The sequence below is a fragment of the Pogoniulus pusillus genome, chromosome 6 (genome assembly GCF_015220805.1).
Source record: "Pogoniulus pusillus isolate bPogPus1 chromosome 6, bPogPus1.pri, whole genome shotgun sequence".
Classification (NCBI taxonomy): domain Eukaryota; kingdom Metazoa; phylum Chordata; class Aves; order Piciformes; family Lybiidae; genus Pogoniulus; species Pogoniulus pusillus.
This window is the reverse complement of record NC_087269.1, coordinates 34,020,825-34,047,632: the sequence shown is the minus strand read 5'-3', so window position 1 is coordinate 34,047,632 and position 26,808 is coordinate 34,020,825. Positions and strand designations below refer to the sequence as shown.

Here is a 26,808-nt window from a genome sequence, read left to right as displayed (position 1 = left end):
TAATTTTTTTACTTGATATCTTTTAATGTGTATTAAAAAAAAATAAAATCAAAATATTCCTAAAGTTTCCTGAAATGAATGAGTATGAAAATCTCCATGGGGGGAATCACATTGGTGACTTCTGTTGACTACATCTTCCACTTGTCAGGGAAACACTTAGGGAAGCCCTTATGGCTTAGTTTCACAGAAATCATTGTTCTGGGTTGGATAGATGATGGATGTAAAGCTCTATTTTCTCTCTTTCTTCTTAACTTTCGTTCTTGTGCCTCTTTCAGCTGATCCTGGCTTTCTCATGACTCTTGACTTCAGTGTTGTCAATTAAAATGCTGTGATTGGTGCACGGTTGCACTTCATCCCTGTTTGTAGCTGCAGCATGTAATGTGCAAATCTCTTTTATCCATATTAGGGGAACTTTCCTGACAGACCTGTGCATGTGTCACTGGCTGATGATTACACTTCAGGTCATCACTAGGAGGAATGAGTCAAATTAATTTCTTTGTACCTCTTTGATCTTCAGCATTACAAGTATGGATCCTAGTGCCTGTTTGGAGATAGGAGCCACAGAAATAACAGAGTTGATGATATAGAGAAATCCTGAATAACTCAAGGTGCAAGTACAGGTTCTACCAGACTGTAAGCACTTCTATCCCTTTCTTGGCCACCACTGGGTCTAAGTGGTGTTGACTTCTGTCTAATCTAGAGATGGAATAAAGCAATCCTATTTAAATTTATTCATGAAGGGAGTTATCTTCTCCAGCTATCTTTGACTGTGGAAGAAGCAAGGGAGTAGGCAGTGTTGTGTGAATGGTCCCTGCTCTCAGCTCCCTGACTGAGCTTCCTTGCGGAGCTGTGTAAGTTGTCCTAAAGCAGCATGTCCAATTTAGTCTTGCTCTGACAGGGATATGGAAGTGTCCACCTCTAGGATACTACACAAGAATTGCCTCTCTCAACAATTTGCTACTTAGCTTCTCCAAGCCACTGTGCATGCAGCTGTTCTCTGTAACAAGTGGAGTATGTCTATGAATTGGACAGGGCTACCCATTCTCTAGGGAAGGCTCCACACTTTTGCTTACAACTACAAGGAAACAGCTGAGATGCTGTGCTCCATAGGCTATTCAATGGCCATAGCTTAACACAAGTTTTATTTAAGTATTCAAAGAGCTTGGGCTAGAGGTGCAGATTTCATGAGCTAAACTGTCCTAGTAATCCCAATGCCTGTGGCTATAGTGTTAAAGGATGTGATGATTCCTTTTACTAACACATGAACAGGAGTGCTAATTTCTAGACTTGCCTGGATGTTTACTGTTTTAAAGGAAAACAGTAGTTCTGTAGTGGATAATGTAGAAGTGAGCCAATAAAAATGGTTAATAAACACCAATTTTATATCTCTCTTAAGCAAAGCTGGATTAGATGTAAGCTTAGTATCAGATGTTGTTGTGAGGTTTTTTAATCTGTTAGATCATTTTTCCTTTGACAAGTCTCCTAACCCAAATGTGTAGCTACAGTCTTTTTGGCAATTGAAGCATAAAATAGTCTTTAATGAAAATAGCAACAGACACTTAACTCTACCCATTTCAGCCAGATGTCATCATAATGTTAACCATCAAAGTCAAAAGTCTCTTTTGATCAAAGGTATTTTGAAATCTATATAGACAGAAGGTAGTTGGTGTGATATGTAATTTTACCATATTCCTAATATGGATTTTTTAATATTTAATGGTAAAAACATTAAAAAAAATCAGATTCATCCATGCATTACACTGAATTGCTTATTCTTCAGTTAATCTGCAGCACTAACTGGAACCACTTTGTTAATATTCTTCAGCGATTATGCCCACAAGGCATATTCTGACATGCTTGACTCCCTTTGCCACCTCTTAAGCCTTACATGGTCGTAACTATTTGCCTATGGCTTTATTTGTGCCAGGTATGACACAACTCCTTTACAGTTGCCAATGTGAACAGCATGTCCTAAAACCAGCATGATCCAAAAAGGGATGTAATATTCTGCTTGGGTCCAGGTCTTGAGTGGCTGTGTTGATACCTGATCTCTGCTCTTAGAATGGTTTTGCATGGACATTTGGGGTATCCTTGAAAATTGATGATGTCCTTTGTTGCAATTTCATCTCATTTTTCACATTTTAAGACCCCCAGTGTTCACTTTCTGATCCTAGGAGCTGTACTTCCATCAGAATGGCAAACAGATGACCTGAAAAGTCAAATACTCCAGAGGATGGGGTTAAGTCAGCCTTTTTCTTTATCATACGTGTATAAGACAATGCTAGTTGTGAGGCTGGCTGCATTTATTAGCATTCCTGCCAGGACTTAGATTTTTGCTATAACAATATTTCCTGTCAAAGAAGATAAGAAATGAGGCTTTAGGTTTTTCAGAACTTGCCTGAGAAAGACTTAAGATACCTAGAAAACATGAAAGCATGACTCTTGCTAGTCCAGGTCAAGTGATATTATTTTAATGACAGTAAACCAAACATCTCAATTCAAAATATTGCCTTGAAATTTGAGCAAGAGAGAATTGTTTTTATGCACTGCATTCTACAGTGCTCTTTGTGAAGGGAGTTTAAAATCCCTGTGATGGTAATAACTCTTTATTACATTGCAGCATACATTCTGAGTAAGTGAATAAATTTCTTCTAAATATGAAGCTGAAGTTTTCTGTGTCTTGTGATTCATGATGGCTAGAGTTAGGCTTCTGAAAAGTGTTTAAACTGGAGAAGGTGGAAGGGAAGTACCTGCATTCAGCCAGAATCAGCTGTAATTGCAAGGAGTGACTTCTCTTTTGTGCTTGAGAGAACACCTGAAATGCAAGATCAGCAGTTATCAGGCAAATCAGGAGGAGTGACTGTAGAACTGTAGCAACAATAAAACAATTTTTGTTATAAAGGCTGAAAGTTACCCAAACCAGTAGTTAGTTTGGGTTTGTCTCATGTTGGAAAAGATTGAAATGTATTTGAGCAAGGCAAATCATGTCCAGTTATGCTCTGCTATACTTTTCAAATAATTAGTCTCAGCTCTCTTTTGTTTTCACCTTTTAGTTGTTGGTTGTTTTTTTTTCTCTTCTCTTTTCTTAGCTTTGGGTTTTGCAGTGATGAAAAGGCAGATCTCAAAGCTCTAGAAGATAGAAGGTCAAGATGCAGAATATCATTAACATGAAACTGCAGCTGCTTACCATAAGGCTCTGGAAGCCAGTCAAAATGATTTTGTGCTCAGTCATCTGGAAATCAGATTATTGCAAGGCTAGGATATCCTTCATAAAATAAAGGCCAAAGTTTATACTTTTACTTTTTTAAATGCTTGATCTCTGCTCTTCTGATGTGTTGTGCCCTGCTGCCCATATCATCAGATCATTGGGAAGAGCCTTTTGAACTTAACATGACTTCCAAGTGGGTTGTATTTAATGGATGGTTTTAGCAATACAAGCAAGTTCCAGCCCCTTATTGAGGTTTTGCCAAACCCCTGGATCAGCCAATGTCTTGTTGCTTATACCTCTGCCAAGATGTTACTAACCTCTGTTATTACATTTCCAGAAACTCCAACTCATTATTGTCCTGAAATAAATGGACATTTGTTTGTCTGTAGCTCAGCCTTTCTTCTGTCACGCCATTTGCAGATGACTTCTTCCTTGACTTAGTGACATTTCTCAGAACATCCTTTTAGGCTTATTTTGCTTTTGCATGCAATAGAATGACTCCTGGTTTGTACACCCATCTAGTGAGATCACAATGATATCTATCCTTTGTGCAAAAAAGTATAGAACAATTGCAGCTATTTCATATACTTTGTAGAGCTAGAGTGCTACTGGAGATTACATTGTAGTTTTTTTTTGGGAGGAACAAGATTCCATCACTTCATTCACAATTATATAGAACAGGTGAAATATGAACATAATTCTTCTTTACTTGAGGGGGAAACTAGACAAGATTATTGTGCATCTTTTTCTTACACATTTCAATATTTGAACACAGCCTTGGTGTTTTGAATTTCTTCTTTGTTCAGTGCCAACAATCTAGAACATGCAGATAGCTTCTTAATGTGTCTGTTCACATGCTAGTACCATGGCCAAAAGGGTAAATAACATAAGGAATAATGTGGAACAGAATAGAAAATAAAACTGAATAATATTCTTTATTAGCTTGCAATGTTCGTGCATTGAGAAGAGTTTCTGTTGCTCTATCACCCCATATCTTCTCAACAAATATGATGAGGTGAGAATAGCAGGAAAGAATGGCAAAAAAAATCATAGAATCACAGAATCAGCCAGGTTGGATGAGACCTCCAAGATCATCCAGTCCAACCTAGCACCCAGCCCCACCCAATCAACTAGACCATGGCACTAAGTGCCTCATCCAGGCTTTTCCTGAACACCTCCAGGGATAGTGCCTCCACCACCTCCCTGGGCAGCCCATTCCAATGGCAAATCACTCTCTCTGTGAAGAACTTCCTCCTAACATCCAGCCTATACTTCCCCTGGCACAACTTGAGACCATGTCCCCTTGTCACTACTTGTAGAGACATATTTCATCTAATTTCCTGTAATACAAGTTTTTGAGGTGTTACCCAAGCAAGAAATGGAAAATTCCTTTTCTTGTTTCTATATTACTGAGGTAACTAAATAAAAGTAAAATAAAAGAAATGCAGAGAGTTGTCATTTCAGAAACTGTCCCTAACCTTGCTGTTGTTGTGATTAGTTGTTAAGTACCAAAGAATTGAAGTAGTAAAACTGTTTCTTTCTACTTTTAAGATAAAATGTCTATGGCTTTCTGTGATACCTCTGATTTCAGTGTGTGCATGAGTGTTTGCTTTAACTGTAGTCTTCCAAGGAAATGAATGTCACCATCATAAAAAGGCTATTTGAGAGCCATATGGAAAATAGATGAGGGCAGGATGCTACGAAGGTTTAATGATGTGGGAAAGAAACTGGAGGCATGGTGAGGGTGGGCAAACCAGCAACCAGATAGACGTGGGAAGGGACTGGCAGGGGACCTGTGGCAGTAGCCTGAAAGAAATGGTAGACACCTAAAATTGTGCAAGGAGTGATGAGGGGACATGCTCCAAAGGTGATATAGAAAATTAGACTTGGTCAGCTCCAGTCTTCATGGAGCAACTTCAAATTTAAAATGGGGCATGGGATTATGGATAGTGTACCTGTAATACACATGAAAGGAATACACATATAATGCTGAACATATAATTCAGTGTAATGATTTACTCCAGACAGCACAGGAACAAGCTTCCAGAGAGCTTTGCTTTTTGCTGTAGATGGGAAGCAGTAGGCAGCCTTTGCCAGGGAGGTCAGGCTGACCTCAAGCCAGCTCCAGTAGCATTCCAGGAACTGGCACATGCTGATGCTGTGGCAGAGCTGCTCTTCTGCAGTGGGATTGTGCTTTATGAGACTTCATATACTGTAAAACTAAAAAGAATATACACCCTCCTGTAAAATTCTAGAGACACTACTGAATAGCCAGTGCTTAAAACAGGTAGGAATGAAGCCAGAGGAGACTGTAGGGTAAGAAATCCATCTGAGAGTAATGCACAGCCTTCCCTGACACCAATTTGTACTGATGGAAAAAAACTTGTCCATTGCTTCTAAATCATTGCAAATGAAAATGTTTCTCTCCTTTTGACTACCCTTGTGTGTGAACTTGGGCACTGTGCCACTAAATACACAAATATCTCAGTAAGAGAAAAAGGAGGCATGCTTCAGTTATGTGGGTATGCTGTTTGTCATGCGTCTGTCATGGAGACAGTAGTTTCCTCCCTGCTTATAAGAGACAAAGGCAGGCCACGTGTCAGTATTTAGTGTAGATACACTGCAGCATGGGTGCTTTCCCTGTCTACCTATCAGGAATAGTAATCTGTCCTGTCTCTTTTGCACACTGGATTTTGCCTTGAATGCCGTTAACAGAACACTGGTGAATGCTTACTTCCTTTCACCTGAGCTTGCATCTTTAACCAGACCTGTGACTGATGTTAATTTTCATTGCTTTGTTAAACTTGAGAAACTACACATAAAAAAAATTTACTTGAGGCCTCCAGTGAGATAGAAGGGAGAGGGAATTGGTGGCAAAAGGTCTGTTCTATGCCCTGGTCCTAGTGCAGAATACATTGTAGGTGTAGAGGAGAAAATGAGCTACAGAAAATAATGGCATCTCAATTTTTATTTTATTTATGGGATTCATGCTGATTTTATTGCTGCTAATATCTCTGCTGTATGTTTTGAATTAATGGTGTAATGGGAAGTGCCTTCATAATGGCAGGATTTCTGCTCTATGCTTTTCTTCCTAGTAGGGAAAAAAAAAAGTCTAGGAATGTTGTGGTTTAAAAACAAAAGCATGACACATCACTAGATTACAGCCTGCTGATGTTAACAGCCAAAGTTGAAGCTACAGAGCAGGACTTTCTTCAAATGCAAAGAATGAGTTTGCCTTGTGCTGTGGGTGTAAAAGTACTGGCAGCGTTTTGGATCCTTGAGTTCACTGGTGAGATCGTGGCTATCATAAAGGCTATTAGCACGGTGAGACAATTGTTCAGCCTACACACTGGAAGCCTGTGTGACCTAGATGATTCTGATTAGTGCTTCTTGTTTCTTTCACTGAATACTATGGGAATTGTTAATTGTCTGTTCACAAACACACAATTCTTAATGATGCAGTCCAAAACTTGTTTTTCGTTATCATTTTATCTGCAGCCTCTGCCAAACTATGCAGCTAGTCAGACTGCATTTGTGCTGGATTGTGGCTTCTCTAACTTGCATGTCCACAGAATCAACCAGGTTGGAAGAGACCTCCAAGATCATCCAGTCCAACCTATCAGACAGCCCTAGCCAGTCAACTAGACCATGGCACTAAGTGCCTCAGTCAGGCGTTTCTTGAACACCTCCAGGGATGGTAACTCCACCACCTCCCTGGGCAGCTCATTCCAATGCCGATCACTCTCTCTGGGAAGAACTTGCTCCTAATATCCAGCCTAGACCTCCCCAGCACAACTTGAGACTGTGTCCACTTGTTCTGTTTCTGGTTGCCTGAGAGAAGAGACCAACACCCACCTGACTACAGCCTCATTTCAGGTAGTTGTAGACAGCAATGAGGTCACCCCTGAGCCTCCTCTTCTCCAGACTAAACAATCCCAGCTCCCTCAGCCTCTCCTCTTAGGGTCTGTGTTCCAGGCCTCTCACCAGCTTTGTTGCCCTTCTCTGGACATGTTCCAGTATCTCAATATCTCTCTTGAATTGAGGAGCTCAGAACTGAACTGAGTACTCAAAGTGTGTCCTGACCAGTGCTGGGTACAGGGGAAGAATAACCTCCCTTGTGCTACTGGCCACACTGTTCCTGATCCAGGCCAGGATGCTATTTGCTCTCTTGGCCACCTGGCCACACTGCTGACTCATCTTCAGCTCCTCTCTACCAATACCCCCAGGTCCCTTTCTTCCTGGCTGCTCTCCAGCCACTCTATCCCCAGCCTGTAGCACTGCTTGGGGTTGTTGTGGCCAAAGTGCAGAACCCTGCACTTGGCCTTGTTCAATCTCATCCCATTGGCCTCTGCCCACCTATCCAGCCTGTGAAGGTCCCTCTGCAGGGCCCTCCTACCTTCCAACAGATTGACACCTGCTCATAGCTTGGTGTCATCTGCAAACTTACTGATGATGGTCTCAATCTCCTGGTCCAGATCATCAATAAAGAGGTTGAGCAGAATAGGACCCAGCACTGATCTCTGGGGGACACCACTAGTGACTAGCTGCCAACTGGATGTGGCACCACTCACCACCAGCATAACAGCAGGAATGTTGGTTAGTCTGGCGTCATACAGACTGTAAATGCCCTTCAGAATATGTACCATGAAGCAGTTCTAAGGCTTCAAATTAAAGTTAATAAAAAAAAATACAAGTTATGTTATATATATTGATAAGCATCATGTTATTAATTATTTTGATATCTCTAACCAGTTGTAATTTTAAGCAGTGAAATGAAGAAGAAAGAAGGTCTATAAAATTGCCATTTCATGTGTGTGGTAGAATAGAACATCTTGTGTAAGAAAAAACCCAGTGCCTAGGCCCTTCTACTCATGGAAGTCCTCAAAATGTGACAAGAGATGGAGAAAAACTATCATATCATCTTAGCCATTACCTTGACAAGGCAGAAGTATTCTTTACAATTCTCCTCTGCATTTTCTAGCTCAGTTTTAAGTGTAATGGGTTCCCAACATTTTCTTTAAAGTTCTGTAATGCACCTGTAATTTACAGTAGGCTTCTCAGTATATTGCTTATTTCTGTGTAGCTTACTGTGTTTAGTTCCTCTTAATCTTTAAACCTATGAAGTAATGGCAGGTGTTTGTTTTGTTTTGTTTTTTTTAATTCTATTTTAGATACACTGAGAAATACATTTAAAAGATTTTCAGACACAGGAGAGTAATTCAGACATGTCACTATTTCCTTTTGATTTGGATCTTCATTTTTGGAGCTCTGGTGTCTGCAGCAAGCGCTTCTGATAATGTGGAGCATGCTAACAGTGGTATTAGTTATATTAGGAACTATGGAATATAAATCTAACTCTCCTGCCTCACTAAAGCATACAACAATGAAATCAATAAAATAGCTTTGTGCTGTCACAGTGAGGTTGAATTAAGAACAGATTTTTGGAAGCTGATATGTCTGTGGTTCTTTTGGTGTGGTGGCCATAGGATGGTCATGAATGTTACTGGCATAAATATTGCCAAATGGATTGCAATGTGTATTTTAGAAGAGAAAAGCTGTAAAGTTTCTATTCTGGTCATAGTTAGAATATTAGATTGCAGTGGGTTTTGTCCAAAAATGGGTAGAGAGAACTAGTGTTGTAAATATCACAGTATCACAGTATCACCAAGGTTGGAAGAGACCTCACAGATCATCAAGTCCAACCCTTTACCACAGAGCTCAAGGCTAGACCATGGCACCAAGTGCCACGTCCAACCTTGCCTTGAACTGCCCCAGGGACAGCGACTCCACCACCTCCCCAGGCAGCCCATTCCAGTGTCCAATGACTCTCTCAGTGATCTAGTGTGCAGTTCCTTCAGACTTCTAGTATGAAAAGTGGGCAGAGACAGGAGTTTTCAGTTTCTTTAAATATTTATACATTTGATAACGCAGTTGGTGTTTTTATGTTTTAGGCAATTACTTATGCATCAGTCTTCTAATGCTCACTTCTGCATTAAGTTGCATTGGGTAGATCAAGTATTTATCTAGGGCATAGGGATGTCTTGATTAATAGCACTATGTAGAGAGCTATCTGATCTACAAGGCACAGACCCAGGTCTGCTTTTGTGTTTGTTGGGTTGATGTTTTTTTCCTTTTTTAAAAGTATGGGTTGTATTATTGATTTCCTGATGATCAATGTATCACACAAACTATTTTGGTAGTATTCTACACTTGCCTTCTGCAAATGGGCTATGCACACATGTTCTTGCTTTGGTAGTGTCCTGCTGATATTCGTAAGCCTCTGTAGTACAGAGCCTTTATGCCTTTCCTGAAGGTCAGTGATGAAGTTGATGTGTTTCTCTTACATTCTACTGTGGAGCTTCATCGTTCTTGTGTCCAGAGAAGGACAACCAAGCTGGTGAAGGGCCTGGAACACAAACCCTATGAGAAGAGGCTGAGGGAGCTGGGGTTGGTTAGTCTGGAGAAGAGGAGGCTCAGGGGTGACCTCATTGCTGTCTACAACTACCTGAAATGAGGCTATAGCCAGGTGGGGGTTGCTCTCTTCTCCCAGGCAACCACCAACAGAACAAGGGGACACAGTCTCAAGTTGTGCCGGGGAAAGTCTAGGCTGGATGTTAGGAGGAAGTTCTTCACAGAGAAAGTGATTGGCATTGGAATGGGCTGCCCAGGGAGGTGGTGGAGGCACCATACCTGGAGGTGTTCAAGAAAAGCCTGGCTGAGGCACTTAGTGCCATGGTCTAGTTGACTGGCTAGGGCTGGGTGCTAGGTTGGACTGGATGATCTTGGAGTTCTCTTCCAACCTGGTTGATTCTATGATTCTATGATTTTTCATAGTTCTCCAAGTCAGTGTTGCTGCAATTCAAACTGTTTACTCCTATCACTCTCCGTAGTAACAGTAAGGAACTATTTCTTTCTGCATTTTGACAGACTGTGATGGACTTGAGGACTGTTGCCATGTTCCATTAGTCATCCTTTCTTTGGGCTTAATGAAGTTCTGGTTGATGGCATTTTGATTGCTTTCATTCTCCAAATATTCATACCTTTCTGGCAGCATAATAGAAGTAGTCAGTTACAGAGTACTTGCAGCTTTGCAAAGAGTAAACAGGAGAGATTGTTCTACTGCACTTCTACACTCTTCTGTTTTTTGTCCAATATTGTACTTTCAGTGTTTTATACCCAGCAGACCTTGATGAAGAGCAGTTTTTAGTTGTTCCTTAGGCTATGTAAATGTCTTTTTCTTTCATTGGCATTCTCATGGAAGTTAATTTATTTTGTTTTGTTGTGAGTTCTTTGGGGACTGGGTGTTGGAGGTGTTTTGTTTGTAGGGTTTTTTGGTTGGTTGGGGCTTGGTGTTTTGAGTTTATTTGCTTCCCAAAACGACTCCCTGGTCTTACCATTTTGATCTAAAATTTCCCTCTCTAACATGCCAGGCACATGTTGTTTGCATTGATAACAAACTGTCTTTTCCATATCCCCAATCATTAATGGAAACCCAGAAGAGAAGCAAAGCCAGGACAGACTCTTGTAGAACAGCCATCCACTTTAACAATGAATATTAGTATCTCATTTCTGAGTTCAGTTGCCAGATCTCTCTCAGATTAATCTGATAGTCTTTTAGTCAATGTATGTCCTTTGATTCCTAAAGAGAATATCAGGTGCAAGCAATTGCTTTTCTCCTCTCTTCAACACCTGTTACCCTTTCATGAAACAACATTTAAAAATAATTGTGTAGTTTCCTCTTGACAAATCCAGACTGATTGCAGTTCAGCCCATTACCTTTCAGGTCATTGACAGATTCTTTGATACAGGAGATTTCTAAAACAGGCAGCTAGTTCATATTCTTTCAAGTTTTCTCTCCCTACCCCATTAGTCTGTTTTCCAGGATGTCTCAAAAACAGCAGCAGAAGAGGAAAACAAAAGACAACCAAACCCAACCAACCAAATATAAATAAATAGAATCATAGAATCACAGAATCAGCCAGGTTGGAAGAGACGTCCAAGATCATCCAGTCCAACCTAGCACCCAGCCCTAGCCAGTCAACTAGACCATGGCACTAAGTGCCTCATCCAGTCCCTTCTTGAAGACCTCCAGGGACGGTGACTCCACCACCTCCCTGGGCAGCCCATTCCAATGCCAATCACTCTCTCTGGGAAGAACTTGCTCCTAACATCCAGCCTATACTTTCCCTGGCACAACTTGAGACTGTGTCCCCTTGTTCTGTTGCTGGTTGTCTGGGAGAAGAGACCAACCCCCACCTGGCTACAGCCTCCCTTCAGATAGTTGTAGACAGCAATGAGGTCACCCCTGAGCCGCCTCCTCTGCAGGCTAAACAACTCCAGCTCCCTCAGCCTCTCCTCATAGGGTTTGTGTTCCAGGCTAAATAAAACCAACAGTGGCTGAAACTTTATCTTAAGTCTACTTAATTCAAGAGTCCTAGCATGAACTTCACAGACTTCACCTTGTCATTGTGTACCTATTGTTGTACCCTTTAAGTCAGGGGTCCTCAAACTTTTTAAACAGGGGGCCAGTTCACTGTCCCTCAGACACTGTCGGGGTCCAGACTATAGTTTGGTTCCAGCCCAGTCCCGACAGGTGCTTGGGGGCTGCGGAGGCTGGCGAGTGGATTCAGTGGCAGGAAGTGGCTGCTTGGTTTCCCCCTTGTTGGATATAGTAATATTAAATGCAGTGACTTTATAGAATTGTCTGTAGTACAGCTATTGGACTATTATACAGTGAAACAAGCCATGGACAGGCAGGAGTTCAGTAAGTGCTGAGAGAAGGTTGGAATGACCTTAGAGACTGGTGTAGCAAATGTAAACAAGTGTAAGCCTGGAGTCTGTGGTTTTCGCCTATCTCTGCTGACTTAGAATTGCCTGACACAATATAGGTGTTCTTATGAGAGTATGAAGAATGTCTCTGCCAAGTAGTGTGTAGTCCTAACCAATTGGAGTCTGAGATGATTTGTAACCTTCCTGTGTAGCCTTCTGATAAAAAAAAGTATATAAGCTCATGCTTGGACTCAGTAAACGGACTCGGATGGGATTTGGATTCGGATTGGATTTGGATCAGATTTGGGTTGGCTTGTATCAGGCCTTTGCCTCATCTCTTCTTACCTCTGATACTATGATATCACAGCCTGTGACACCCCCCAAACCTCCGGCAGGGGGGGGGAGTTCTGTAAATACCAGCGGGATGGATTGAAGACCCTGGGGGGCCATATCCAGCCCACAGGCCATAGTTTGAGGACTCCTGCTTTAAGCTGTTCCACTTCTGTTCTAGGCTGACAATTCTGTGTTTTCTTATCTTCTGCTCTGTGTAGCATTGTTTGAAGTTTAGATTTGTCAAATATTGCAGGCAGAATTTATGCTCTCTTTAGAAGACAAACAATGCACTTGTCTCTGAACAGACCTTCCATGCAGTTTGCAGCCCCCTAGCCTCTCCACAAACTACTTCGAAACAAAACAAACCACAAGAAGAGGAAGAGAAAAAAATATTTAAAAGCACCTTTAGTTCTTATGCAGGTTTGCATCCAGTCACTTGGTGTGGAAGAAAAGGCAAAGAGAGTGGAGGATGGGAGGCAGGCAAATGAGCGATACCGCAGTGCTGCTGGTATTCCTCTTAGGTGTGAAGATGTCCAAAGCTGGTTATTAATAAACACACGTTAAGAGAAGCATTCAGCTTTGTTTTGTGAAGTCTGATTTCAGGTTTAAAGCAACAAATTCTTCACAACTCCAGCTGAACAACTTTTTCCTAGAAATTTAGTGCCTGAAATAGGACACTGCTCCAGCTGAGATGCAAGCAAGGCTGTGTAGGAGAGAGAGATTTCTTCCCTGTGTTTTCAAGTCTGTTACTTCTGTTTTTACATCCTGAGTATGATATTTTCCATCTGTTAACTTATGTTCAGTTTGCCATACAATATAAACAAAACAACCCTGCCTCCAACTTCATCATCTCCAACTCACAGTTACCCTTCTCCAAAGCAGGAGGAATGCATTCTTCCTCACCCCCTGTACATGGTGCTTTCCAACAGACCAAGGCAGGAATTACCTCCTTACTATGTCATTCTGGATAGGGCACTAACATTGATGTTAGGCTGGATGTTAGGAGGAAGTTCTTCACAGAGAGAGTGATTGGCATTGGAATGGGCTGCCCAGGGAGGTGGTGGAGGCACTGTCCCTGGAGGTGTTCAGGAAAATCCTGGATGAGGCAGTTAGTGCCATGGTCTAGTTGACTGGCTAGGGCTGGAGCATAGGTTGGACTGGATGATCTTGGAGGTCTCTTCCAACCTGGTTGATTCTATGATTGCCTGGGTTTTCAGGCACCACATCAAAGCACATATTCTGTGCTAACTGGAATTATTGTATAGGTAAGTGTGTTTTTTCATATGCTAGCTTACTCTTGCTAGGCCAAGAATTAACTTTGCCTCCTATGGATATTAATAGCTTTTGGTGAAATTTATGCATAACCAAAATTTCCAATTTATTTTTTTGAGTAGTGGCAGTGATTAATTAATTAAATGACTTATTTATTGATGTTGACTAGTGTCTGTAGTTATCTTTCTTGCTCCAAGCATTCTGATAGCTGGGCTTCCTTTTTTTCTTTGTTTCTAGGATGGCCTTGAATGATCTTTGATACTGGTTGTTATTTTCAGAGAACAGATAATTTTCACATGCCATGGTTTAAAGTGTAAAACTTCTGATGTCTAGATGAGTTTGCTTATAGGAAAATGTGAAAAATATCACCTGAAAAATAAGCATTTGATAACCTTTTGCTGTTTGTTATTGATTTTTAGTAATTCTGCTTGTTATTCTTTTTTCTTGTGGAAGCCAAGTCACTGCTGCATAAGATGTGCAGAACACTTGCAGTGTTGAAATCTTACTCAGGGAGCATGTTAAGATTTTAATGATTCCCTGACTTAATTATGGAGAAGGTCCTTTGGGAATAAGACAAAGATGGTCATTTGAATATAGGAAAAGGAATAATGAATAATTAAGATGTCTAATTGAAAGAGTTTCTTATTCTGGAGTGGATAAGGGATATTTATTTTTTTCCTTTTTTGTTTTCATTTATTTCGTTCATTTCCTTATAACTTAATTAATTGAGTGTATATTGATAGGAACCAGAGTCTTGACTGCACTTAGTTTTGCTAAGCTGGGAAGTCTGCAATTAAGATAAGAGTAAATATGCCCTCTGTACTTGTCAAGGGAGCCTAGGTCAAGCATGGCAGTGTGGCACTGAGCAGAGGAGGAACTGAACCTGCAGCTCTCTGTTGGCTCACACATAGCTGTTTTCCTCGTTTTAAAATGGTGCAGATTTGTATTAATATTTTTTTGTTTATTTTAAGCTTCAAAGTAGTTCAGAGAAATGAGCAGAGGAAAAATGCCTACCATGCAAAACAAGGTACCATTTTTCTTCCTTTCTTGTATTTTTCTGTGGTTTTGCACCGCAGAAATTCAATGAACCATTATACAATTGGAAGTCTCAGGGTAACAGGGAAATGCTGGAAACTTCAAAGAGAGCTTTTCTTGTGACCTCTGCAGATGGGTCCTTTGTCACACTTATTCAGCATTTTTACATTGCAAAATAAAACAACAAGTAAGCTGATCTTGAGGTGCAGAGCTTGGCAACAGGGAAACACACACGTACCAGATCACTTAGCACAGCTCCTACTGTCAAAGGCTCCTTACTTTCAAATTATCCTTCTTTGAGACTGGGGGAAATAACCCATTTCATAAGGCAATCAAGCCCTCCCTTTGTCCAAAGTTACACACATTTTTACTTTTGTGCCTGTGTCATGGTTGGGAAGGTAAAATAATGTTTTCTTTTCCTGAGGTGAAGAGGCTTTCTAGCTCTGGATATGCATCATGCAATGATCTATGTGGAGGCTCGCTTAGTCAAAGTTCCTTTTAGCCAAAAGTATCTATTTTTGACCAAAACCTAACAAAATTAAATGGCAGTGGAAAAATGATCTGTTAATTATAGGAAAAGCTGTTGCATCTATTTGTGACCATTAGTCTCATTCCACACTTTGTTTGGCAGGTTCATTTGCTTAAGCAGATTCAGTTATTGACACTGCAACCAGCAATAGAACAAGGGGGGACAGTCTCAAGTTGTGCCGGGGAAAGTCTAGGCTGGATGTTAGGAGGAAGTTCTTCACAGAGAGAGTGATTGGCATTGGGATGGGCTGCCCAGGGAGGTAGTGGAGGCACCGTCCCTGGAGGTCTTCAAGTAAAGCCTGGCTGGGGCACTTAGTGCCATGATCTAGTTGACTGGCTAGGGCTGGGGCATAGGTTGGACTGGATGATCTTGGAGTTCTCTTCCAACCTGGTTGATTCTATGATTCTCTGCAGTGCTGTGGATTTTAATACAGCTTTTCTTCATATGACATTTCTGCTGCCTCCACATAGGGACAGCAGGCAGGGACTTGATGCTGAGTAACTTGAATTACTTCAACGACATTGCCTGGTGCTGTTTTGGGTTATTTTTAAGCCACTCTGAGACAGGGCATTTTCCATCCAAGACAAGCAGAGAATAACTCCTCTTGTATCTATTTGGGGACTGATGACCTGGCAAAGATGCTTCTGAAAGCCACACAAGGACCTCCTTTATATTTGCTTTCCTTATATTGAAGAAAACCCCACCATGGGCGCAGTGATCACTGTACGTGTTGGCAAACTGGCTGTTGCTTCAATGCTTTGGAGCAGAAGTTAACAGATGGAGCACTGATTAATTGTCCACTCAGGGTGAAGCTTGTAGCTGAATAATAAAACCCTGACGAATGGCTTTTCACATTTCTTGTTTGAACTCACCAGGAAAAGACAGATCATCCCATCATACCACACATAGTGTTCAAGCTATACACGTGAGAGTACAAAATTGATGCAATGTCTACTTTTGCACCTAATCCTATATGCTGGGATTGCTTTTCCTGTCTTTTTTTGGTGAAATTTGCAGGTGCATTTAACAATCCTCAGATCAAAACTCCGTTTGGTGCCATGCAGCAGCATCCCTCTGATCTCCTTGTCCCTTTGTTGTACTGGGACACCTAATAGAAAAGCTAGGATAGCAGAGGATAACTCTGACACTATGAATCTGGGAAATGTCAATATACTGGATTTATCATTTCAGAACATTAGTGAGTTGTTTCAAACGAGTTGAAAAACATGTCACTAGTCTAGTGCCAGTCCTGGATGTAACTTCCACCTGTTAACATGTTTAAAACCAATTTACTGGAGTTTCATAGGGTGATTTTAACAGCATCCCTAAGGCGTCTATACTCAATATGTGAACTTCAGTCCTAGTTGTAGCCTGCTATTTGAATTGCAGGGAGAAACACTGAAAAACCTTCTCTAAAAGTACATGCTTGTATAATTTCAGTGATTCACAGTAAATGTAGGTTTTTAGCAACATTCCTGGTGGAGAAATAATAGGAAGAAAGTTGGTTGGTGTTTTTTTAATGTTTGCTCAGCAACAATTCAGCGATTACGTATCTTACTTTTACCACATTCCCTACATCAGATACATTTCCTGGGCTCCTCAGCAGTTCCATCCACAAACCCACTCAAAGTCTACCTTCCAATTAGTGTGCCTCTATAAATAAGATACATTGGAATGGGTTTTTTTTAGTTTGTAATGAGTCAGAGATGAAATTCCTTAAACCATCTTTACAGAACAGTTAATACTAATTTGTCACTTTTAGCTCACTTTCTCTGTGTAAGCACCAGAAAAAGTTATCATGGTTTGAAAATCAGGGATGATAGTCTCCAGGTCCTTGGTACTCTGCAGACTTCTAGTCATGATTTCTCCTCTCCTGGTGGGTAAACAAGTAGTTTCCCTCTCTCCTTGTTAGCTGGTGAGGGGCCTGGAGCACAAATCCTGTGAGGAGAGGTTGAGGGAGCTGGGCCTGTTTAGCCTGGAGAAGAGGAGGCTCAGGGGTGATCTTATTACTGTCTACAACTACCTGAAGGGGCATTGTAGCCAGGTGGGGGGTGGCCTCTTCTCCCAGGCAACCAGCAATAGAACAAGGGGACACAGTCTCAAGTTGTGCCAGGGTAGGTATAGGCTGGATGTTAGGAAGAAGTTCTTCACAGAGAGAGTGATTGGCATTGGAATGGGCTGCCCAGGGAGGTGGTGGAGGCACCATCCCTGGGGGTCTTCAAGAAAAGCCTGGATGAGGCACTTAGTGCCATGGTCTAGTTGATTGGTTAGGGCTGGGTGACAGGTTGGACTGGATGATCTTGGAGGTCTCTTCCAACCTGGTTGATTCTATGATTCTATGATTTGCTATGCCTAGATGGTGGCCTGGGACAGTTATCCCATCTTCTCTGAGGTCGTAAGTTGAATGAGCTTTGAGTCAGCTGTCCCAATTTGTGATATAAATCTTAAAGGAAAACCAAATTTGATAGGTTTGTTTTGTTTTGCTGTTTGTTTTTTTTTTAATTTAAATCTCGTATTTCCAAATGGAAATTAGTCACAAATTCATGGACATGTCAGTGTGCTGGTTTGAGGCTCATTGGAATATTCTAATAAGAGAAATTAGATCATTGGTTGTAAAAAAAATATAATGATTAAGTCTATATCATTCCTTGGTTTGCTAAAAGGGATAACAACCCAAAAGTAGAAACAACTTGTCCCTCTTTGCTCAGAGTGCTTGTTCCCTTTGGATCTCTTCTCTCTCTAATATCTTCCACTAATCTTGGCTAACAGACAACAAGCTTTGATGGTTATTTTCTGTCTGGGAGAGAGAGGGTGGTGTTGAGCCCCTTCTGGGCTTCTTTTGTTTGTCTTGAAAGGAGTTTGGATTTCTGACTTATTTCTAAATGTTATATAATTGTAAATACTTGTAAATATTGTGTGTATATATATATATGCTGTGGTCTAGCCTTCAGCTCTGTGGTAAAGGGTTGGACTTGATCATAGAATCGTAGAATCAACCAGGTTGGAAGAGACCTCCAAGATCATCCAGTCCAACCTATCACCCAGCCCTAACCAATCAACTAGACCATGGCACTAAGTGCCTCATCCAGGCTTTTCTTGAACACCTCCAGGGACGGTGCCTCCACCACCTCCCTGGGCAGCCCATTCCAATGGGAAATCACTCTCTCTGTGAAGAACTTCTTCCTAATATCCAGCCTATACCTACCCTGGCACAACTTGAGACTGTGAGGTCTCTTCCAACCCTGATGATACTGTGATATATGCTTGTAAATGTAGCTGTGCTGTAAATATAGCTTTATCTTACTTCCAACTCATCTAAAGTGGTCTGCTAAATTTTAATTGAGAGGCAGAGGAGGGGAAGTTCCTCAACCCATTACTGTCAGCCATCCTCATGCTGGCATTATGCTGGACTGCAGGAGGTGTAACTTAATCAGCTAAGCCAACTATGCCATCCCTGCACAGAAGAATAGTAATTTTGCACATAATTCTGCTTGAGTGTGATTGCTGCTTTAGGCTCATTTAAGTTCAGAAGGCTGCAGGTGATGTGTCTGGAAAGTGCTTAGTGAAAAGTGTGTTCCATGAATGTTTACCATGTCAGTGTTTTGAAGGATTTTAAGGAGCTTTGAGGTGGGGTAAGTTGTGGGTTTGGGGTTTTTTTGTTGCTTGTTGGGGTTTTGTGGTTTTGTTGCTGTTGTTATTTGGTTTGGGTGGTTTTTTTTTTTAACATTTATAATCATTGTAATTTCTGCTTAAGTTTCCAGTGAGGACAGAAAGGTCATTTAAGTAGTAGTAAGCCTCTTGGTAGGAAGTACAAATACCCTTAGCCCCAAATATCTGACCATTATCATTACATCCCCGCATTTGTGTCGTTTCCAAAGTTTCTCTTAGGTTGGTATGTCCTAAAGAATTCCAATAAGAAACAAAAAATAATTTGATAAAGTTCTAAATTTTACCCTGTCCATTCAAAGAAGTTACAGAGTAAGAACTGTAAAAGTGCTATAAATGCAATTTAGATATTGTGTTATAAAATGCAATTCAGCTATTTAGTGATCTCTGTATAGTGCATGCATTCCTTCCTGTCTCTCTTCTGTATCTTTAGAGTTTCTCTGGGGCTGTTGCTGCCAAAGCAGAATTCTGCTAGAAGAGGCAGGTGGTGAGGAAAACTCAGTGCAGCAAAACAGAAGGGCAGAACAGGCCTTGGCTTTTCCTAGTTTCCATTTATTTGCTGTTTAGTGACCTTAATTTTCTGCATGCTTGGAGATGTGTCCATTCTGCCCTAATATCAGATGTGTGAAAAGGAGATAAAAAGTAAGACTGGATGCTAAATAAGCTTTTAATCTTGTTTTGTTTGGGTTGTTTTCTGAAACGTAACGCCTGCAAAGTCTAATGTGTCAGCAAATGAATCTTATGAGAGTCTCTTGAAGGGTTCTTTTAGGAGTTAGCTAAGTTTCATATCTAAATGTTTGTTGGTTGTTTTTTTTTTTAACAGCTCTTCTGCTTACTCTTCTTCCAAAGCATTATTTTAATGAATTAGTAAATCAGTGTTGTCCTTATTTCCAGCATGTTTCATTCTTCTTTCTTATCTTTTATCTGCTCTCTTCCACTGCTTCTCACAATACAATAACCCAGAACAGGGCTACAGTGGCAGATAGACCTCCCTTTCCTTCTCCCTTTAAAATTTCTTCTCTATCAGATAACTCAGGAATTAGGAATTTAGGAGTAACCTAACAAGAGTTGGCTTTATTTTTCTTCATGTGTTTTCATTTACCTTTCTGGCCCTTCTGTTCTACCTGTAATGCTTCTTTTTGTCTTTGGGAAAATGTAAACAGACTTCAGCTATCATTGAGAGTTGTCACAGTGACCTTCTAGTGCTCTGTGTGATTATGAGCCTTTTTTGATCTGTAGTGATCTAAATAAATATTAAATGTTTCTAGGATGCTCCATCTTCCATAAAAGAGATTATTAGATTTTTGTACATCTATGTTCTGACATATTAGAGTAACCCAAAATTTTCATAATTGTCTCATCTTTTTTTTTCCCCTTTCTTTTTCTTTCTCATCCTGCATAACCATTTGAAATAAATGTAAAAGTGATGGTGCCATCTTTGCTCTACGAACTTCTGCCTTATGGATCAATTGACTCAAATAACTAAATCACAAGCTATTTCCCTCTCTGCCCCCCACACTTCCTGTGTGTTTGTCAAGATGTGTCTCAATGTTGTGTACTAATAATGTTTCACACAGTCTCTCTTGAGTCTCTCTTTAAGAATTGGATCAGTAGCTTAAACTACACCGAACGGCACACTGCACTTCCCAGTTGTGATGGTTTGGGTGTTCCCCGCCCCCCACACACTTTGGAAATCACCCAGACTAGACTCAGCCAGCTCTGGAAATAGGAATGAAGCTTATATTTACAGCTAGCACAATATACAAGCAGCTTTTTACAGTATATATATAGTTATAGACAGAAATATACAAGGTAAAAGGTAATACACAAACACAGCTCCCCTCCCAGAAACCTGAGTCCCCAGGAGGGGCTCTCAACCACCCCTGCACCTTCCCCCTACCCCTCTCAACCTTACCCCAGTCCCAAGGAAGAATAGAGGTTTGGACCAGGGGTTGGGAAGCAAAGTGGATTAGTCCAAAATGGAGGGTGAGGTTAGACAGTAAGATGCAGCTCAGCCAGCAGCTCCAGTGAGAGTGATTATCTATGCTTTTATTTCTTGTTCCTATACATCTCAGTAAGCCTATGAGGGAAGTAGACATCGCCACTGTTTTCCTTTTACAGCCTGTAATCCAGTTCTTCTCACCAAAACATTCTAGCCTGCTTCAAACTAGCACACAAGTTGATAAAATCAGTTCCCAGCCATTATTACAACATTGTGAGTAGGTGAAGCTAAGTAGATGTTATCATTGTGCTAATAGAAATTGTAAGTTTCCCATTGTTCAAGTAAGATGCAGTTTACCTTTCTCCATACCTTTATCAGGATCCTATGGATTGTGCTGAAACATTCACTGGCATTTCGTTAACTGTGTAATTATAGATGAAATCAAATAGCTTAATTATTTCACTGAAATCTGAAAAAAAGCACTTAATGAAGTTTTCCAGTACCAAATTCCCTTGAAGTAAGTTATGACACATCTGGCATGAAAACATTCACTTTTCATCCAACTTTCATCTGGCAGTTTCATATCAGCTTCCAGTGAATGATACCAGTTCACCAATTCCCCAAAAGGAGAGGTTGTACACATACAGAGTCTTTTCCACAGGGGTCTGGCAGTTTCAGATCACCTTCCAGTGAATGATACCAGTTCACCATGTCCCCAAAAGGAGAGGTTGTACACATACAGAGTCTGTTCCACAGGGGTCTGGCAGTTTCAGATCACCTTCCAGTGAATGATACCAGTTCACCATGTCCCCAAAAGGAGAGGTTGTACACATACAGAGTCTGTTCCACAGGGGTCTGGCAGTTTCAGATCACCTTCCAGTGAATGATACCAGTTCACCATGTCCCCAAAAGGAGAGGTTGTACACATACAGAGTCTGTTCCACAGAGGTCTGGCAGTTTCAGATCACCTTCCAGTGAATGATACCAGTTCACCAATTCCCCAAAAGGAGAGGTTGTACACATACAGAGCCTGTTCCACAGGGGTCTGGCAGTTTCATATCAGCTTCCAGTGAATGATACCAGTTCACCAATTCCCCAAAAGGAGAGGTTGTACACATACAGAGTCTTTTCCACAGGGGTCTGAATCTCTTACACCGTTTTTGTAGCATCTTTTCTATGCGAATCTGTTCTGGCCTGCAAGATGCACAAAATCTTGCTAGTATTGCTCCAACTCTAAGAGTATTTTTTTTCAATCTGTTGCTTTACTAGCTAAGACATAATTCTCAAAATCCTAGCCTGAAGACTTCCCCCCCCCTCCTTTTTTTTTTCTTTCTGAAATCTATTTCAGGAGGAATTTAGACTCTGCAGTTCAAGTAGGGATTGTAATCCACATAAAAAACACCTACATGTTTGGTCCAGTTGGCTAATTAGCTGAAAAGATATTTGGGATCAAGCAGGCTTGGCTGACAGAAAAAATCCTTGCACTTATGCATATTTCAAAGGATTGGGAGACCTGAATTACTATCTTCACTTGTTAGAGTTATTCTCATTAATAAAATCTTAGGCTGCTTTCTACCTGGATAGAAGATTGCCTGTACATAAGGTGGCATTTGGACATCTAAGCTGTGTGCATGGATGCATATTATTGTGTGCCAACATTTTTTAAAGTGTGCTTCAAGTATTTCAAATATAAAACACATTATAATAAATCCTTTGTATTTCCACCTAATGAGGTTATTTAGGCATAAATTACAGGCTACTGTGGTTAAAAGGTTTATGGAACATCACAGGATTAGCTAGCAAGTGGTGAATGACAGCAGTATTCACTTCATTTGTGACTTGTATAAGAAGCTGGTTTCCTAAGACATGAAATCTTCCAAATCCAGATGGAAATGTGCGGGGAATAAGAGGGATCCTATTGAATTTTGTTGAATTAATTTTCAGTTCCAGTCCTGCTGTATCTTCCAGGTGCTTCCTTGCTAATAACTCTATTCTCTCAGAGGGGATCTAATGTCAACTTATTTTGTGGAGAAAGAACTGAGCTTCAGAGAGAATAGCTGCCAAGGTTATGCAGGCAGCCTATGAGGTAGAAAGTGAAGCCTTGGGAGCTTTTCCTTTCATTGTTTTTTCCTTTTTATTTTCCTTTAAACTTTTAATTTATTTTATTTTTAAATAGGCAAAAGTCAGAATCCATTTCCAGCCAAAACTTGACAGCTTCTCCACCAGCCTCCTTGAGATGCCTTCTCCCTGGTATCAGGTGACAGAAGGAGAGAGAATGCTTGAAAGTGTGCTAGGGGAAGTTTAGACTGGATATCAGGGAAAATTTCTTTACTGAAAGCATGGTCATGCATTGGAATAGGTTGCCCAGGTTGCTGGTGGAGTCACTGTCCCTGGAGATGATTAAGAAATGCATGAACATGGCACTTTGGGACTTGGTTTAATAGCTGTGATGGTCTTAGGTTGATGGTTGGACTCAACAACCTTAGAGGTCTTTTCCAGCTGAAACAATTATATGATTCTGTGAGTCTCCAGCACACTTAAAAAAGCAACTTTATTCACTTCTGCTTTCCAGTAGGTCTTCTGTGGTACATCAGAGCCTTCCCACTGTTGCCCTGTGCTTCAACTGAAGAGCTGGGCCAAAATCCAGCCACCTCCCAGAATGTGGCTTTTGAATGCTTGCATTTATGCCTTACAGTTGAAAGCATGCTCTGGGCATCCTTTAGATATAATCTTTGCAACTTTAAAAACAGAAATGTGTTTATTTGAGCACATGAAGCAGTGGGTATTTACTTCTGATTCAAAACTACGCATTGCCCAACTGCAGCACTCCTCTTTCCACACCTTTCCAAAGGCAGCTTTGTATGAGGCCTTTCAAATGTGAAAGAGGAGTAGGCAGAGGTACAGGGAGTTTTGGGTGCGAGCAGGAACCTGTGATTTTTACTGCATCAGGAAGAAAGATCTCTAATGTCACATAACTGTGGCCTCCATACTTGTGCATTTCTTGAAAGTCATTCCAAAATAAACACCTTTTAAGCCCCAGTTTGTTAGCCTGTGAACAGCAGACAATGAGCATACTATGTGCTGCCTTTTGGACAATTTCTACAGTGTCTTCAAAGTAGTTTCTGGTTTGGGTATTTAAAAGGTTATTTCACTTTCAGCCATGTTATGTGAAAACTAAACCAATGGAAGTGTCATTTATGGGACCTCAGCAGCCTGGATTCAGAAAATGTCTCTCAAGTTAGGAGGAAGAATATCTACAATCCCATGAGACTCCTCTGGGTTTTATGCTGCACTCTGAAGATTTGATCCAGTTTGGCTAAATTAAAATTTCACTTTATTTTTATGACAAATTCTGGTTTGTTTTTTTTGTTTGTTTGTTTTTTTCCCTTCTGGAAAGAAATGCTAGGATCATGTAAAACTACACTGCTTTCACTTGTGGAGAATTTTGGTTCTTATCCGAAACAAATCAGGCTGCCTTAAAACGCCGCTCTTCATTACTGCAAAGTATGCTACTAGGAATACTGGGAAAGGTTAAAAACAGCAGTCTTGATGCAAGCTGCTGAATGTTCATGTTTGTGGTGGGAAAAATATGGTTCCTTATTTACTAGATGCCTGCTCTGTGTTCGTCCTAGTGAGGGATCCTCCTGCAGGCCTTAATACTGCTGCTATTTTACCTCCCATAATGAATATTCAAAAGCTGCAGTCATTCAGGACTCAGGTGGCAAAAATAGTAAGATGATTGAAGCAAGCCTTGACATAAAAGCCTAAAAGTACATTTCTAACTACGTGGAAATAGTGCCGATTTCCCTTTCTGGCCACGTCAAAGAACAGTGCCAGGAAATCTCCCATGAATTGAATGCCTGTTTCACACACGCCAGTGCTATTGCATCTTTCTTTCTGTGTGATGTGTTGTAATAAGTATGTATATATGTGAAAGAAAAAAAATCCCACCACAAACCTCACAAAAAAACACACACAAAAAGGGGGTGGGGGTGGGGGTAGGAGAAAGACAACAGGGCTTTCTGTCATCCTCTGTCACAAAATATATTGCAATTGAGAAGTGGGTATAAAGGACACAGTGTTAAGATATGGCAATGCATGCATTGTTTTCTGCATAAGGCAGTCAGGGTCTCCATGGCAAAAAGAAATTTTTATTTCATTTTTTGTCACCATCAGCAGTTAACCTAAAGTAGGAGCTGCTCCATTTCATGATAGGTTAAATGGCTCAGCAGAGAAAACTAGCTGAGAGACGTACATCCTCAGCGCTGCAGTTTTCAACGGCTTTTTAAAACGTGCTTTAAGATTAGTGAAGAAGCTACAATGCAGCATATGTTATTGTTCTGGAATCTGGTTTAATAGAAAGCGCTCCTTTTCAGCATTCCCCCTTCGGTGGAGTCACTTAGACACTTCCAGCTGGTGGCAGGGGATACAGCCATAATACAGCTTTCTCTGTCCCAGCTGTCTTTTTCATTACGTTAAATGCATTACGATGGCTGCACTGGTTTATAAGCCGTCAGGTACAGAAAGGTATAGGAAGAAATCTGCAACTATGTATTTTTGTAGTGACTGCAAGCTTCTGTGAGATCTCTGAAGCCTGAATGTGTTCCTGGCTCTGGGCACAGATTTCCTTCCAATCACTGGAACATTTGCTGTAAGGGCTGGCTAAAGGTGCCCGAGGAAATCACCTTTTGCAAGGGAGCATTGTTGTAAAGGATTTTTAATGCATTATGGCTCACGCAGCATCACAGTTAAAGAAAAACAGGGATTTAGAAATTAATGCTGAAGAAGAAACTGAGAAAAAAAGAAAACACAGGAAAAGATCCCGGGATCGGAAGAAAAAGGTATCTAGATCTGTGCCAAATTCTGACAGGGATTCTTTTGTTTTAATTTCTTTACCTAGCAATCCAAGTATCGAAGCTCGTTCTTGCGTGTAACTTGGTAGCTGTGGGAGTAATTTGTTAGCGTTGTAAAATAGCATTGATAACCTCAGCTGTGGGCTTTGCAAAGCGATTGAATGTTTAATTGGATATTAGTTGATTGCAGTGATGATGCAGAAGGTGTGCTTTCATTTCCCGGATAAATCACTTGTGCTACTGTGATATGCAAACTGTCTGCGAGTTGAAAATAGTTTGTAACCGTGATGTGAGGCTAAATGCTGACTCTTCTTGTAGGTTTAAAAGCATGATAGTTTAGCCTTGCATGCATGTACTTAAAAGGGATGTGTGTGGAGACAGATTTATTTCTTTTTTCTTTGTGTTGGGATTCTGTCACATGTTTGACTTCTGAAATACCCGGGTTTGGGATAGCGTTAGAGAAATTAGATGTTTTGGCGTTTCTCTCTTTTCCTAAGGATGAACCATTTCAGGTATTTAAACTGCAGCAATCTGTTGTTAGCAACTTTCTTTTGTTAGGGAAATATGTGACTGAGGTTGCAGAGCTTGGTTTTTCTCTGCTGTAGATTTGTCCTAGCTGCAGAAAACCCTCCAGCAAACTAGGATCTGAAAAATTCACTAGGCACTGCATTGCTCATTGTTCAGCTCAGGAGCCTCTGTGTGATTCTAGTCTTACTGTTCCTCTCTGAGGTATAAAGTGAAGTAGTTATGGTTTGTGACATAACGACGGGTAAAGAGGCCAGCCACTTTGGCAGCTCACTGGATATGTCCTTAAAAATGACACCTTGTACTCTGCTCCATAGAAATAAGGCCCTGCCATGATAGCTTGACTTTGGCTCTATTTTATTATAAATTCCAAGAACACAATAAGAAGCCTTAACAGAAACCTGGTATGTAGTATTTCTGTGTGCCTTTGTGAAATCCCCCTAAGGGGGGGATTGAATAATCTTCATATGCTCAGAGAAGCAGTACATGTGCTTCCTAAATGACATGTAGATTTCCTCTAACATATGTGCATCTTTTGGTTGGGTGAGAGTCAGCATTTCCCTGCCCTTTTCTCTCTCTCTCTCTCTCTCTCTTTTTTTTCCCCCTTGCCATAGCAGTACTATAGATAATGAAAAGCTCTAAGAAACCCACTGCCTTCTGTTCTAGCGAGCACATT

General features: G+C 40.8%; 1 protein-coding gene across 14 annotated transcripts in view; it reads left to right on the top strand.

Moving 5' to 3' along the window:
• Positions 1-26,808, top strand: part of ANK3 (ankyrin 3) — a 430,392-nt gene that overhangs the window by 167,041 nt on the left and 236,543 nt on the right. For 12 of the 14 annotated variants that reach the window (XM_064145166.1, XM_064145164.1, XM_064145160.1 and 9 more), the window contains exon 1: positions 24,971-25,595. The exons of the other annotated variants lie outside the window; for them this stretch is intronic. In XM_064145166.1, the coding sequence (XP_064001236.1) occupies positions 25,482-25,595 (114 nt within the window). In that variant the 5' untranslated portion in view covers positions 24,971-25,481. Of the gene's footprint in view, positions 1-24,970; positions 25,596-26,808 lie in introns of those variants that run through there. 14 annotated transcript variants of the gene reach the window in all.